We start from the raw sequence: 16,799 nt of genomic DNA, 5'->3' as shown, positions 1-16,799 counted from the left end.
CATTGCTTTATGGGAAAAAGTTGCTTGTTAGAGTTAGTTACGTGGCTTCAGCAACCAACCTTTTCCACTAGACATATTGGTTTGGACCAGCTATTGGCAATTTATCCCAATGACAATATTATTTTTAGATGGAGTACGAAGAACCCATAACTTGTCCACAGCAACAAATTCAAATATCCATGCCGCTATTTCAGACTGGCTGAAATACGCAAGAGATGAGGACTGAGAAGTTTGAGAAGAGGAAGACAGGAAATTTGATTTAATTTGCCTCATGCCCTTTTCTAGACCGCTGTTATATTTAGCATGTTTTTTGTTTTTGCTGTGATGGTTAGAAATAAAAACAAACTTAACTGCCATCTGTCCTACTCTTTGCTTGTATGAGTGCCTTTTCTAGCAATGTTGTACCGAGTGGAATGCTAGTATGGTAAGTGATAAGGTTTACTGCGAATTGAGGCCTCGATCCCACGTCTTCGTGGTCATCATTTTCAGCACAGATTAACTCGAAAAAAGTGAGTTAACAACACGCCACCATGTGGTCAAAGTTAAGAAACGTTTTCGGTTTGGTGAGGTCGTAATGTCTAACCCTTGTCAGAGCAAAACGTGAGCGTTTGGTCGTAGATTAGCAAATGATGGCCAACGCTAGGCCCACGAGTAACCAAATCGTTTTCGCCAGAGGGGATGATAGTAAATTGCGTCTTCCACGTCGACCCAACGAGAGCGTTTGGTCGTAGGTTGGCCAACAGTGCATCAACGTTGGGTCTACGATTAAACAACTCTTTTTTGCCACAGTGAGGATAGTTGTAAATTGCGTCATGGATTCCACGTCGAACCAACGAAAGCGTTTGATCGTAGGTGGCAAATGGTCGGGAAAGGGTTGGCCAACAGTGCATCAACGTTGGATCTACGATTAGCCAAGCATTTTTTTTGCCACAGTGAGGATAGTTGTAAATTGCGTCATGGATTCCACGTCGAACCGACGAAAGCGTTTGATCGTAGGTGGCAACCCAGCCAGCAAGCCCATATGGGCCCCATATACTATTTTAATGGGCTTGTGGGCATGTGGGTTTTATGTGGGTTTTTTTGTTTTTGCCATATGCGCCCAATATGGGCTTTCTTGCAGAATGTGTTGCTAAATGACAAGGTGGAATATAAAACTTCCAATCTTCAAATGCGTGATCATATAAATGCATTTTAAGAAATTTAGCCACATAAAATTATTGATCATGGGCTAAGCATGAAATATTGATGGGCTTCCCACTTTGTTTATGGGCAGACCATGGGCTGCCCACTTTGTTTATGGGCAGACCATGGGCTGCCCACATTTTTCATGGGCAGGCCATGGGCTACCCACATTTTTTATGGGCAGACCATGGGCTACCCACATTTTTCATGGGCAGGCCATGGGCTGCCCACATTTTTTATGCGCAGACCATGGACTGCCCACATTTTTTATGGGCAGACCATGGGCTACCCACACAGTGATTCAAAGGTTTGTGGGCAACCCATACTAATATGATATACACCTCGATCAGCATTTGTCTAGACTTTGAGATTTTTTAGTTGTCTCAAACGACTTTTGTTGATCTTTTAAACAAACACAAAATGAAATTGAACAAGCAAAATTACTGGAGGCACCTTGCTATGCATTGCGCAAAGCTCACTGCTTGCAGTTGGAGCACTTTGGCAAGGTTGGCAGTAGTACTATTTTTTGTGCTTACGTACCACAAATAGGAAAATGTCAGATGGAGCTATATACTTACTCGTGCGTTGTTGATCAAAATAAAACAGTTCATCATCGTGTGCACTGTCTGCAGTTGACGCTCTACGGTTACGCCGATTGAGCACTATACTGGGGGCACCTTGCTATGCATTGCGCAAAGTTTACTGCTTGCAGTTTGGCACTTTGGCATTTGTCTGCAGTTATATACCTGATATACATATGGGCAGCCTGTATTAGATTTATCGGTTACATATGGGCAGCCCATATTAGATTTGTGGGTTGAGTGTGAGCAACCCATAAATGAATATGGGCAGCCTATATGGGGGCAATGTGATGCCCGCGGACACAATGTGTATGGGCCCCATATGGGCATCTCACATGGGGCCCGTACATCAGCCCATATGGGGCCCATATAGGCTTGCTGGCTGGGAAATGGTCGGGAAAGGGTTGGCCAACAGTGCATCAACGTTGGGTCTACGATTAGCCAAGCCTTTCTTCGCCACAGTGAGGATAGTTGTAAATTGCGTCGTGGATTCCACGTCGAACCGACGAAAGCGTTTGGTCGTAGGTGGCAAATGGTCGGGAAAGGGTTGGCCAAAAGTGCATCAACGTTGGGTCTACGATTAGCCAAGCCTTTTTTCGCCACAGTGAGGATAGTTGTAAATTGCGTCATGGATTCCACGTCGAACCGACGAAAGCGTTTGATCGTAGGTGGCAAATGGTCGGGAAAGGGTTGGCCAAAAGTGCATCAACGTTGGGTCTACGATTAGCCAAGCCTTTTTTCGGCACAGTGAGGACAGTTGTAAATTGCGTCGTGGATCCCACGTCGAACCAACGAAAGCGTTTGGTCGCAGGTGGCAAATGGTCGGGAAAGGGTTGGCCAACAGTGTGCCACCGGGGGATCGACGTTTAACCAACCGATTTTTGTGACTGACGATTCGCCCAAGGTGGCCTGCTGGCCAAATTTGTTACGCGCCAACGTCGGAAACCAACGGAGGGCCCACGAGACGTTTCCGATGGTCTAACGTTGGACCAACGACACGTTGTTGTGCGGGTTGCTATCAAGCTCCTCACAGAAATGCTTGAGCCTCATCGTTCTACCTGTTTGGCTTTTGAAGTGGCTACCAATCTTCAGTAGGCTACGATTGTTTCTATGTCAAGTGTGAGGCGCTCTGATCCCTTTTCTGCTGCATTATGCAAAATATGAGCAGGGCAGTCGACTGGGATCAGATACAATGTGTGCTCTTTGAGACGAGAGAAGACGTTGCTTTTTCCACTATGCTGTGATCCTCCAAAATTCACTGGTGCATTATCGGCACAAAAGGATGACAGCTGTTTCATGTCTAGGCCATTCTCTTGAATAGAGGAGAGAATAAAGTTCGTAATCTGTGCGGAGGTCTTGCCTGGCATCGATCGCAGGTCAAGAAGACGCACCCGCACTACAACTTTGGCGTTGAAGAATCTGATGACTAGAGGAAACTAACTAGACTAATTTTAGAATATTATGCAACACCGGAAACCAGAGGAATACGATCGAAGTTCTGTAATTGTTGAAAATAAGACAAAATAAGGACGCAAGTCGAAAGTAAGGACATTTCTTAGAAATAAGGACACATAAGTTTTCTAAGACCTGGCCCTTCAAAATAAGGACAAATCTTAGAAATAAGGACGGTATGGCAACTCTAATAATAGGTCAAACAAAATTGCAGTTAATTTTTACCCATGAGCGATTACGAAAAGAACCAATTTTCAATCGCCGATATCTCAAAAAGTAGCCTACTGGGCCGATTTTGGTAAAATTGGTATCACTATTCTCAGAATTGCACGGAGATTCTACATACGAAATTTCATAAAAATCTACGACATCATGGTTCCACAACTGTACCAGTAGCCATGAAATTACCCCAAAATAACAAAAAATGACATAATTTAATCCAATTGTGGTACCCCTAGATGTTAATGAATTCTTCTGAAAAGTTGCACATCTTCAACAATCATAAAAAGGAACATTTTAATACACTGCAGAAAACTAAACAAAAAAATCAGGGGCAGATGATGCACCCTAGTGCCCATCAATGTTGGCCTATGCTATTCTTGTTGGCCTATGCTTCTTCTTCTTTCGTTTGAGACTAGATCAAATCAAATTTCAAGGCAGGTGATGGAGAGCCAGGTGAGTGTAGCTTCGTCCAGCGTTGCTATACCATGCGTTCCATTTGGTGCCTTATAGATCGGACATTCGAGAACGACATGGTCAGCAGTTTGTTCCTCCGCGCCGCATTCGCAGGCCGGTGAGGGAGCCAAACCCCACTTGTGCATGTTGGAATGGAAGCGACCGACTCCGGTTCGGATTCTGTTGAGCTTGACCCAAGTCGGCCGAGGCAGGTCCATACCAGGGGGGCGCGCCACCGAGTGAGGTATAAAACGATGTAGTTTCGTGTCGGTGGCACACCACGCTGCATTCCAATTGTCTTCCATGAAGTGTGCTGCGCTGATGGCATGATCACTGAACGGATGTAGTAATTCAACAGCAGCTGGCACAAAGGGGTGTCTTGACTTTAATTGCCAGGAAGATTCCTGAGGTGGGATGTTGAGTTTTGCATGAAGCAAGTGGTTAGGATCCCCCGCCCGGCGAGCCAGGTGTATAAGGGCTCCCTTTCGGCGAAGCTCAGCAGGTTGGATGCCTGCGAGGATTGGTAAATACTCTGTTGGAGTTGGGCGCAGGCATCCAGTTACAGTTCGCAATGCGTCGTTGATTGGGCTGTCGATGAGACGGGTGTGGGCACTGCGGCACCAGGCAGGGGCGCAGTATTCAGCAGTGGAGTGGACCAACGCCAGGGTTGCAGTGCGCAAGGTGTCAGCACCTGCACCCCAAGTTGTGCCTGCCAAACGTCTCAGCAGGGCGACGCGAGATGTCAGCTTTTTGCGTAGTGACTGTAAATGGTGACGGTATGTGAGTGACCTGTCAAGTGTAACCCCAAGGTATGTAGGTTCTGGGCAGGGCGGCAAAATTTTGCCGTTAACGGTCACTTTCAGGTCACGTTTTGCCTCCCTGTTGTTGAGATGGAAGGCTGCCGTCACAGTTTTACTTTCGCTGAGCTTCAGTTTCCATTGGTGAACGTATCCAGATATGGTCGTCATGTCTTGGCTCAACGTCATTTCTAATGATTGCCAGTCTTTCGCAGAGTGCAAGATGGCCAAGTCATCAGCATATGCATATTTGTCAGATATTGTTGATGGTAGGTCATGCATATAGACATTGAAAAGGAGGGGAGCCAAGACTGATCCCTGTGGGACACCGTTTTTGAGTCGCCGCAGTCTACTTGGTTTTCCGCTTCCGGTGGTAAGGGTAAAACTCCTGTTGTGGATCAGTTCCATGATCATTTTGACCATGTGCCTGTCAGGGAGTAGGCGGAATAGTTTGTAGACTAGGCCATGGTGCCAAACAGTGTCATAGGCTGCTGTTAGGTCGATAAAGACAGCCCCCGCTTTCTTTTTTGCCGAGAAACTCTCCTCAATGAGTTACCATTGCGGCATCTATTTGGAAAAACATCTGGTCCAGAAACATTCATTGGCGATATTCTGTGGTCAAACCTTATAGCCTTGGAGATTGCGTTTTTTAGTGTTTTATTTCTTTGTGATTTACTTCATTTTTTAATTTTCTTATTTTTTTTGATTTTGTCCCAATTTTTCATTTTCATAAATTTGTTGATCAGATCTCCTCAAATGAGGAAATTTCCTCACAAGTGGATTTACAGTTCTGCTCGCACTCATCGCTGACCACTATTTGGCTACTTAAGACAATTGCAAAGAAATGTCCCAGCCAGCAAGCCCATATGGGCCCCATATACTATTTTAATGGGCTTGTGGGCATGTGGGTTCTATGTGGTTTTTTTGTTTTTACCATATGTGCCCAATATGGGCTTTCTTGCAGAATGTGTTTCTAAATGACAAGGTAGAATATAAAACTTCCAATCTTCAAATGTGTGATCATATAAATGCATTTTAATAAATTTAGCCACATAAAATTATTGATCATGGGCTAAGCATGAAATATTGATGGGCTTCCCACTTTGTTTATGGGCAGACCATAGGCTGCCCACATTTTTTATGGGCAGAACATGGGCTGCCCACATTTTTTATGGGCAGACCATGGGCTGCCCACATTTTTTATAGGCAGACCATGGGCTACCCACATTTTTCATGGGCAGGCCATGGGCTGCCCACATTTTTTATGGGCAGCCCACTTTTTTTATGGGCAGACCATGGGCTACCCACATTTTTCATGGGCAGGCCATGGGCTACCCACATTTTTCATGGGCTGCCCACATTTTTTATGGGCAGCCCACTTTTTTTATGGGCAGACCATGGGCTACCCACATTTTTCATGGGCAGGCCATGGGCTTCTCACATTTTTTATGGGCAGACCATGGACTGCCTACATTTTTTATGGGCAGACCATGGGCTGCCACATTTTTTATGGGCAGACCATGGGCTACCCACACAGTGATTCAAAGGTTTGTGGGCAACCCATACTAATATGATATACACCTTGATCAGCATTTGTCTAGACTTTGAGATTTTTTAGTTGTCTCAAACGACTTTTATTGATCTTTTAAACAAACACAAAATGAAATTGAACAAGCAAAATTACTGGGGGCACCTTGCTATGCATTGCGCAAAGCTCACGGCTTGCAGTTGGAGCACTTTGGCAAGGTTGGCAGTAGTACTATTTTTGGTGCTTACGTACCACAAATAGGAAAATGTCACATGGAGGTATATACCTTCATGGCCATTCTGGTGTATGAATACAGTTATTGACGCTCTTGGCTTACGCCGATTGAGCACTTTACTGGGGGCACCTTGCTGCGCAAAGATCACTGCTTGCAGTTTGAGCAATTTGGCATCTGTCTGCAGTGATACATATACCTGACATACATATGGGCAGCCTGTATTAGATTTATGGGTTACACTTACATATGGGCAGCCCATATTAGATTTGTGGGTTGAGTGTGAGCAACCCATAAATGAATATGGGCAGCCTATATGGGGGCAATGTGATGCCCACGGACACAATGTGTATGGGCCCTATATAGGCAGCTCACATGGGGCCCGTACATCAGCCCATATGGGTCCCCATGTGGGGCCCATATGGGCTTGCTGGCTGGGGTAGTATGTTTCAATGAACGTCTAAGATTGTTTCGAACAGCAGATCAAATACAGTAGTACGTCAATGTTTTTCTGAAAATCTATAAATCAGCATGTTGCATTGGTACAGAAATGGTTGGAAATTGCAAAAAGGTCACATAACAATGAGCAAGAAAACTGAAAATGTAAAAAAAGAGGACATTTGAGCATTTTTGGTGTCCTCAGAGGACAATTTATTTTTCTACAAAAAAGAGGACAAATCCTCTTAAAAGAGGACATATGGTAGCCCTAATATATAACAAAAAACAAGAAAAAATTGCGCATTTTCCGTATTTATTTATTACTTAATATAAATCTTCACCCTTACATCTCATGCACCTGTTCAAATAAAAGAGCTTCTAAGTGGGTTCTTGGCTGCAGGCCTACTTGCATAGTCAGGCACTGCACACTGATATGTTTCAAACTGAAATTCACTTTGTAGCTTAACACAGCGGGAAGAACTGTCGGATAATCAAGCATTTCTGATAAATGATTATGAGTGTAATTTGACACAACCAATAGCACATAAATGATCGGGCACCACACCGAATATCCTGACGTCACAGCCCGCACCTATTTGGAAAATACCTAACTGATACTTAAAACGGACCCGTAGTTAATGAATTAAAATACACATTGAAAACTGATAGACTTGTCACCATAACATAAAGGGTTTACTATGACTGAGAAGATCATGTTTATATCTAATTAACGGATACATGGTTCAATAATTAAAAATGATATTACACAAAAATGATAAACTAATATAACATCGGCAAATAAAAATTGCTACTGTACATACTTATCTGCAGCACGGTAAATTACTCACATGATGAAAGCACAATGATATCTTAAGACATTCATAATAAAAAGTCAGTTGTGATATATGCAGTTTGTACACTTTAGCGCAGGGGGCACAACCTTTTCATTTCGCCAGCTTTTATTCAAAGCCTAGCCCTAAAGGTATAAGGCTAAACTTTAAATAACTGTATTCAAGCACAGTTGACCTCGCATGAACGACTCCTTTGGTCTAACTTCCGGGCAGAGAAGCAAGCAAAATCAGGCAATTTGCAGAATATAGGGTCGGTGGCTAGTGCACCCGTCTCTGAACCATCAGTAAACCTGGGATCGATACCCTGTTGGGTCCACCAAAGACTTTTTGAAAGTGGTACTGAATCTTATTCCTACTTGGCACTCAGAAATGGATTCGGCCTTCGGGTACCATAATAATGTAAGATACGTCTCTAAACGGCTGCATTGAAACAGTCTGATTAGCAACGCGCTGAGGAGGAATGCATAGCCTCGGAATGGCCCGTTTCGACGAGTCTGATTCGGAGAGTTCCCTATTCGAAGACAGCCTTTTTCGGGGAGTTCCCTATTCGGAGATTTCTTGAAATTTTTTTTGAAAATGATTGGGTGCCGTAGCCTAATTATCATTGCCGTTTTTACATCGTTTTAACGTCGCTAAACGTTGAAATCGTGCAGAAAAAAATAGAAAATTATTGGGTATCGTAGCCTATTTATCATTGCCGTTTTTACATCGCTTCAACGTTGAAATCGTGCAGAGAAAATAGAAATAAAATGTTTGAACAATTAAATGAAAATTTGTCATGTCAGTTCGGTTGTTTTTATTTGTGACCATCATATCAAAAACAATACACGTCAACACAGCAAAGGTCGAGAAAAAGGTAGAAGCGACAAAACGCGAACGTTAAAACGTGCTTGTGACTGAAGTAAGTGATTGAGTTGAAAGAAATTTGGCACGGCCGCAACACCTTCAGAAAAATTTAAGATATGAAGGGAAAATAAAAAAAGATGCTACAAAAAAAAAATTATGTTTATGTCTATAAGTTAGTACTTTTGAATAGTTAAAATGATTACCGGTAGATTACCGGTACCAGATATTACCAAATGTGTGGCCTATCGTTTTAACGTCGCTAAACGTTGAAATACCGTAGCCTAGTTATCCCGATCAGCAGAAATTGCCGTTTCTACATCGTTTTAACGTCGCTAAACGTTGAAATCGTGTAGAAAAGAGAAGTTTAGCTGACTAGGATACGCATACTAGTGACGATCGGTGAGGGAAAGCAGTGCTTACCTGAGCAAAAACTATGCAAAATATAATGACTGAATTCTAGGTTTAACTTCTTATTATTTTTATTACGTCTATTTTAACTTGAAAATTACTGTATTCGTGACTAGAATTACTCGTAACGCTTGTGAGTAGTCTAAGTGCTCACCAAACCGCATGTATTGCATATAAATGCCAATTAACGCAAACGCTTCTGTCAGAAACAATCACTGAGGCTCCAGGTAAGCAACTATCAAACTTGCTTTCCCAGATTCAAAAATGTCAAAAAACGGCTTCGTTTTATCCAATCCTCACTCGTTTTGCAAAACGTCACCACCTGCTTAGCCAATCAGATGTGTTATGGTATGGTTAGTTGTGCTTTCCCAGTGACGTCAATGCGAACATTCGCTAGAGCGGCTAGACTAACTCGTCAGAATGGTCTCTCGTCACCGTACAGAGCACAGCATCATAATGCCGAAATAATTGTTGCTGTTTTTTGATGTCTCCTCGCCATGTACTTTAGCCTACTAGCTTTCATAGTCATGCCTTTGCCCTTTTTACAGCGTTGATATAACGTTACTTCGCCAATGAACGTTCAGGTGCGGATGCAATATTTAGTTCCTTAAGCTTCTATACGCAGGAGGCAAACTTATCCAGCTTTTTGTACAAATTGCTTGCGGTTGTAATGTTTAGGCCTAAGTGTTAGTTTTTGTAGTGTAGGCCTAACTGAATATCTGAGAATGAACATTCATGACGAATTAAATATTTAGACAACTATTATTCCATGTCTAACACTGGATTTTGGTCCTGCAACGTTAAAATTAAGATTGTTCATGACTTCTAAACATTAAATGGATGTATGATCACGACATAGGCGAAGCACAATTTGACAGATTTTTATTTTTAATTTGTTTTGGAAATGCTCTCAGAGCGCACCAAATTGGAAGTGTTTTTCAAAAATTTCTGGGGGAGGCCCCCAGACCCCCCGCTGAAAATGTTGCCTTCGGCAACACACCTTCGGGCTTCGTCCGACGGTTACGTCCTTCGTGCCTACTACCTTGCTGCAGCATATTTCCAAGTTGCTTTCCCAACGGTTTAAGCCACCGAACGTCACTGGCATACTAGGATATTCCACAATATCGTTTCTTTTATAGTTGAAATTATAAGCTTAGAAGCTTTAGATGAGTGGGGTTTAGACCTAACCACTGAGATCTTAAAATCATATTTATGACACCGGAAAGACCCTAGTGATTCCATATTCATAACTTTACCAAAGAAAACCGGAGCAACAGAATGCTCACTCCACAGAACAATTAGCCTTGTGAATCACATAACAAACATCTTACTCCGAATCATGATGGTGAGATTGAGACCAAAACTACAATCGGAAATTTCAACAGCACAGTATTTATTTGTTCCAGACAAAGAGACCACAAAAAGGAATTTTTGCATTAAAAATGATAACAGAGAGATGTATGTCCGATTCTTCTGTTTATTTAGAGAATTTTGTATTTTATTTCACAATATCGTTTCTTTTGCATTCTTGCATTTTATCCAGTGTTTAGGCTACTTTTGAGTGCCTTCCCAGACGGCAAAATCCGTCATTTTTACATTGATTCAACGTCTGCAGACGTTCGAATCAACGTAAAAATGACGAATTTTGTTGTCTAGGTTGTTCAAAATCTGTGTTTTACATCAAAACAACAGTTTTCATGATTAACAATAGGGGTTAATGAGATAAAGTCTCAGCGAAAACGTGTCAACTAAAAAAAAGACAGTTGCCAAATAGCGTTTGCCATAAAAGATGAAGTTAAAACCTAAGTGGCAGTTTAAAGTAAACCTATAATTTTTAAATAATTAATTTTTAAAATAATAATTTAATTAATAATAATTACTAATAATTTAAAAAAAAAATTCAAAAAATCTCCGAATAGGGAACTCTCCGAAAAAGGCTGTCTCCGAATAGGGTACTCTCCGAATCGGACTCGCCGAATAGTAGCAGACCCGCATAGCTTACAGCGCTGTAAGTAATAAAGCAAGCATTGTTATTATATCATTAACCTTAATCCAGATTGTTTTCTAACAATCAGATTCAGTAGCCTATTAATTCTATTTTAAAAGTAATCTTATTAATTCAGTTATCGTATTCTTGACTCTAAGTATTCGCATTGAACAATCAAAGAGGCTTCATCAATGCCCACCGCCATAACTTAAACTTCAATGTACACGTGGACAACGACAAAAAGTTTTATTTGCGGCCACTGGTTGTGCACCCCCGCTTTGGCGCAATGGTCGGTAAATAACAGCCTTCAAAAGCAATTACTCGTTTAAGCTTTTGTCAAGATAAAATAATTTGCACTTTCAAAACTGTTGTTCAAGGTCTCAGAAGGCGTTCATCTAGACTTTTCTCAAAGTCAGAAAAAGTTCAATAAAGTGTTTTCATATATGGTATGTAACTGAAAAATCAAAAAAGTATGAAATTACAGGAACTTTTTTTTAAACAAATCTTTAAATAATTAGAAAAACCGTTTTGACAAATAATATTAAGTAAAATGTATCAAAGCCAACATAAATCAATGTGATTTGACGAGCTTTTAAATTGTGTTTACAAAGTTTTATTGAATAGCCTACCATACACTGCTTCTCCTTTGAAGAATGAGACAACAGATCATTGTTAAAAAGATATAAGTTGGATTATGTTTCAATTTCACTTGTAATACTGATGGTAGTAGATGAAGCTGATTGAATTGCAGGCAAGATATTTTCCCAGGCAGCATAGCAGCTGTTGTTATACTTTACTTGTGCATCAGCAAACTTTGAAAACAAGGCAGCAAGATCTTCACTTTTATGCTCCTTCCATCTATCCATATCAGCTCGAAAGTTAGAATTTGTTCTTTCAAGTGCATCACTTAATTTTTCTCGCTGTAATGACAGCTCTTCAATTTCATGATTTAGTTTTTCTTCTTTTTGTTCTCGAACTATCTTTGGAGATTTACCCATTAAAGCTCCAATAGAATATGACTGGTCAGATTTTCGCAAGTTTTCTTTTTCACTTTTTTTGTGGTGTAATTCTACATTGCATTTCTGAAACTGAGATTCAAAAATATCACGTCGCTTCAGAGCTTGTTTTACCATATCAGCATATAAAATATATTCTTTCACAGCAGGCAAGAAATCTTTTTCTTGCACTTGGGCATTTGAATCAGCTTCGTTAGCACATGATTCCAAGCAATTCGCTATGGAATTCATAATTGGCTCAAGAACACTATCTTCAGAATGGCTCCATTCTGTGAATGAATTAGAAAACAATTTCAAACAGCTAGTCAAGTCCATTTTTTCTCCCAACAGCCGTTCTCCTATTCGATCCAAGACTGCCATTTGTTCATGAAACAGTGTCACAGTTTCATTTATGGATTCAAACTCTGAATTTTTAACATGTGACAATTTGAGGGAGCCACTCATCCATGACAATATATCCTGTTTGTAAGTGGCAGAAAAATCTTTAGCAGTCAAGAAGGCTTTTAGATGTTCACTGTATGATATCACAGGATGCTTAGAAATGCGATTTAAAAACGTATTCAATGCAAGACATCGAATTTGAATGAATTCGGGACTGAAACGATCTAACATGCCCTTCATGACAAATTTTGGGGGCAAAGGAGGGATAATAAAACTTGGATATTCTTCTTCTAGTTTTCCACAAAGCCAAGAAAAATCCCCATACCTTCTCTGCACAATAAATTCACTTTCATCAAATGTGCTCCTTGTTGTTTTTGTTGTAACTTTATATGAAACATATGTCTCCATTGGAAACACTTTTTTGTCTGGATCCGACACAGCAACAAATAAGTCTTCATCAAATACTTTTTTAGAATCTTCACCTGCAACATGATCCAATTCATTATCAAAAAAAGGCTCATTGTCATTAGAGCTTTCCTTTATCGCTTCTTCATCAATATTTAAAGGAACAGAATCAACTGCATGATCTACATTCTCCATTTTATAAACCGACCTTACAAAACTTAGCTAGGTAATGAATACTGAAAAATTGAAAACCATCAATAACTCGGAATCAAACAAACCTCCTTGTAGACTCTAGTACACAAAAACGGAAGAGGACATTGTAACTACAAAATCCCCACACCAACATAATGTTTTTGTGATAGAATTCGCCCATCCATGATCAGTTTGCATCCAGAATTAGCAATACATATTCCTTGCATGTCATTGCTAATAATCTTTGCATCGAAGCAAAGCCAATTTCCAAGCTGTCCGCCATATTGGTTAACTCAAAAACCTTCCAATGTTCAATTGTTCATGTATAGTTGTATAATGTATAGGGTCATGCGGGGTCAAACGGGACACTTTTTCAGTTTTTTGAATGCCACATAAAACCTATGATGAAATTTAAAAAAAAAATATTTACCACAGAGCATTACACCTTTCAGCAATGAAATAAGACATTTTTCAGAAAAATTAAAAACTTGCAAAAACACAAAAAAATGTGCTAAGCTGGGGTAGGTGTGGCCCATTTGACCCCATCAGCTGTGGGGTCAAATGGGCCACAACTTCTATACGTCTAAATGGTAAGGAAAGAACTTTATTTTTGCTATTTTATCACAGACCTGTTGGGTGGCATGTATTTTGTTCAAGTGATGCTCAACAATTTTAGCAATAAAGGCCTTCTACGCCCTTTTCAGATAAAGGTAGAACACATAATTTGCACTGCTCTTTTTCGCAAGTAAAATTGAACGATATGAATAAGGAAACATTTTACAAATGTTCACTTTTAAACCGGCAGTCATAAACAGAGTAGAAGGGGCCAAGTCAAACAGCACGGTCTATAGTTGACAATTGAAATAGGATACTATACAATAGGGTGATTCATAAATGTGTATGGGTGATTCATAAATGTGTATTTTCATGAATGATGACAATTTTGGCAGAAAATTAGAATTTAGGTGAGGAATTTGAGGCAACGAAAGTTTAATTGGAGTGGGTGTTGGGATTTGGATGTTAGACAATTGGAGATTTGGAGAAAACAAGGGATTTAGACAATTTTAGAGCAAGGAAAATTTTGGTAGAGTGATTAATTTTTGTGGGAATCTAATTTTGGGAGATTTAAGGTAAGTGACTACCTTTTGAGGGGGTCTGCTACTATTCGGTGAGTCCGATTCGGTGAGTTCCTAACTTCTAACCCTAAAACGGCAATGATAATTAGGCTACGGTACGCGATAATTTTAAAAAAAATTAAAATAATTACAGGGATCGACTCACCGAATCGGGCCATTCTGCTTTTGAGGAGTGAAATTAATTGTTGAGATTTTAGCAGATTGGAGAACTTTGGACTTGGAGAGGGGTGGGGATTTGATGGGAGAGATATTTAGGGCAAAGTAGTTTGCACTGTAATTAACCAATGCAATGTAAGTTTGGGGCAAAGAAGTCTTGTAAATGGGGATAGGAATTTGAAAGAAAGAAGGGTTTTGAGCATCGGAATGATGATTGATGAGGGACATTGGTGGAAGACTTTAGGACATTGAAATGAAGAATTCTGGGTGAATGGGGAGAGGGATTTTAAAATACAGTCAAAGCTTGTGAACTCAAAGTTGAAGGGACCGACCAAATTGCTTCGAGTTATCCGTAGCTTGCAAAAAACCACGTTGCATTTGTTGCAACAACAAGTAGCCTACTTTGTAGTATTACTAGTACACACATGCATAAAATTATACAGTCGAAATCGTTTAAGCGCATAGTCAATTTGTCAAGCTTTTTATGCGCTTAAACGGTATATGCGCTTAACCGTTTACATTGTTTGACAGTATCCTATACGTCAATACCGATCGTTTATCTAACGCAAAAGCGTGAAAACAGACCGCTGGACTTTTTCGATGAACGAAGGCATTGAGCCTTAATACGTAACCCGGAGTGTTAGGAGATTTACAGAATATTCTAGAATAGTACTGTACAACCGAATTCCAAATAATGGTACTACTTTGTTTGGCTGTTGGTCAGCGAAGTGTGACGCAGCAACAACTGTTCACGCGCGTTCCTCGTGGCTTTCGGGTAGCTGCCGTGATCACCCAACCGTAACGAATTCGCTTCAGCGAGCAAGAAAGAAAATTCACTAATCATGCGATTTAGATTTTCCTTAGTCTTATGGTTCTACAGTTCGTACTGCGACGTAATGATACTTGTTTATGATGTAACAATCCATAAATGAAATGTGGTCTTGTGATTCATACAGCACTGTACTCAAATCATAGAAGAGAAGGCCTTTTTTCGTGCGGTTTTACTTTATTGTTTAAATCATGTAGGCGCTAACTGTCTGTCTTGAGGTGTTATCTTGAGTAACTTTGCTTTGCCAAAGGAAATATGCGGTTAAGTGATAAAAGTCTACAAATCTATCAAGAATTCCTAGTCGCTTAGCCGATTTATGCGATTAATCATTATGCGACTAACCGTTGAATTTTCTTCACAAGTGAATGGGAATGGTTTGGGATTATGCAATGCTATGCTCTAAAGCGATTTATGCTCTTAACCAATATGCGACTAGCCGATTTCAACTGTACATGCAAATAATCAACAGCAGTTTGTCTCAGTGATTTCACTTTCTTCAAAGCAATGTATTGCTCAAGTTTCTTTAGATGGACAAAAGTCTGGGCAGAATTACCTGGCAATTGTAAAATGTATTGTATCCCCATGCTCTGATCATGTATTCTGGTTACTGTGGGTATGGGTCTGGCTTCCAGCTCGTTGTTATCAGCAGCAGTTGTCAACTATCTTGGGTATTTTTCTGTTATTGCCTCAGGAGTGTCATCAGTTGTTGCATAGTCTTTGCATGTCCCATCAAAAATCACACCATTGGAACGGCCCTAGTTACTGCTAATGATGTGGTGTCTCGAGACATGTCTCGTCTTGAGACACTGCTTTTAGCGTCTCAGTTTTGGTCACGCGCCGTCAGACTCAGACATTTGATGTTTTGATATTTAAGTCAAGACATGGAGACATTTTGGAAGCTGTAGGCTACTGAATACAAAGGCTTTTGTGGCGACAATCTTCTTAAAATGAGACATTCTTGTATTTTCTGGATTAATATTAAACTAACCCAAAAGGATTAAGACAAGCGGAACAAGGCCAGGAAGAGAAAAAAAGAACGCTTTGTTGCGTATTTAGGTTATATATATTCTGAGTTCTGCCTGCGCAGTTACAAGAACAACACAACTGCATTTTGAACAACACAGTCTTGAGCAGGCCCGGATTTAGGGGGGGGCAGAAGGGGCAGGTGCCCCAGGCCCCCCCTAAGTGGAAAAAATGTGATTTTAGGTTATTATTATTTTTTTCTTTCAGCCTTTGAAGTTTCTGCAAAATGTTGTGCAGTGCAGTGCTGGATTAATGCTGCTGTAGACGTAGAGGTGGTTTTTCGCGCCGTGGGCGCAAAACCTTTTTTTGCGTGGGGGGGGCCCGCGATCTAAAAGTGCCCCGGGCCCCCCATCAGCTAAATCTGGCTCTGGTATTGAGTGACAATGGAGTTAGAGAAAATTAGGATTAGAGAAAGCTTGAGTTCAGAAATAGTCACTGATGAAGTTAAGTGCAGATCAATTAAACTATCATGTTCATCCCCAAACATTAGATTTGGTTATGAAGACCATCAGGAATATACGCACAGATCCCAAAACACAAGCAAGAAAACATAGAGCTATGTGAAAATTTTACCATAAAGCAACAAGATTTCGTGACAAAGAACAACCTCCGGTTTCACAAGGCAATCGATAAAACCCTACAAACAAAAGGCAAGTAGCCTACATTTAATAGTTTATGGGTTTG

At 40.6% G+C, this 16,799-nt stretch overlaps 1 protein-coding gene across 1 annotated transcript; it reads right to left on the bottom strand.

The window, feature by feature from the left end:
• Positions 1–10,905: 10,905 nt before the first annotated feature.
• Positions 10,906–12,974, bottom strand: LOC145770112 (sorting nexin-30-like). The gene has a single exon (XM_082581698.1). It carries the CDS (start codon positions 12,972–12,974, stop codon positions 11,670–11,672), a length of 1,305 nt encoding a protein of 434 aa, XP_082437824.1. The 3' UTR covers positions 10,906–11,669.
• Between the last annotated feature and the right edge of the window lie 3,825 nt (positions 12,975–16,799).

The sequence above is a fragment of the Aplidium turbinatum genome, chromosome 5 (assembly GCF_918807975.1).
Source record: "Aplidium turbinatum chromosome 5, kaAplTurb1.1, whole genome shotgun sequence".
NCBI lineage: Eukaryota > Metazoa > Chordata > Ascidiacea > Aplousobranchia > Polyclinidae > Aplidium > Aplidium turbinatum.
The sequence above is the reverse complement of the archived record's forward strand: the minus strand, read 5'-3'. Positions and strand labels throughout refer to the sequence as shown.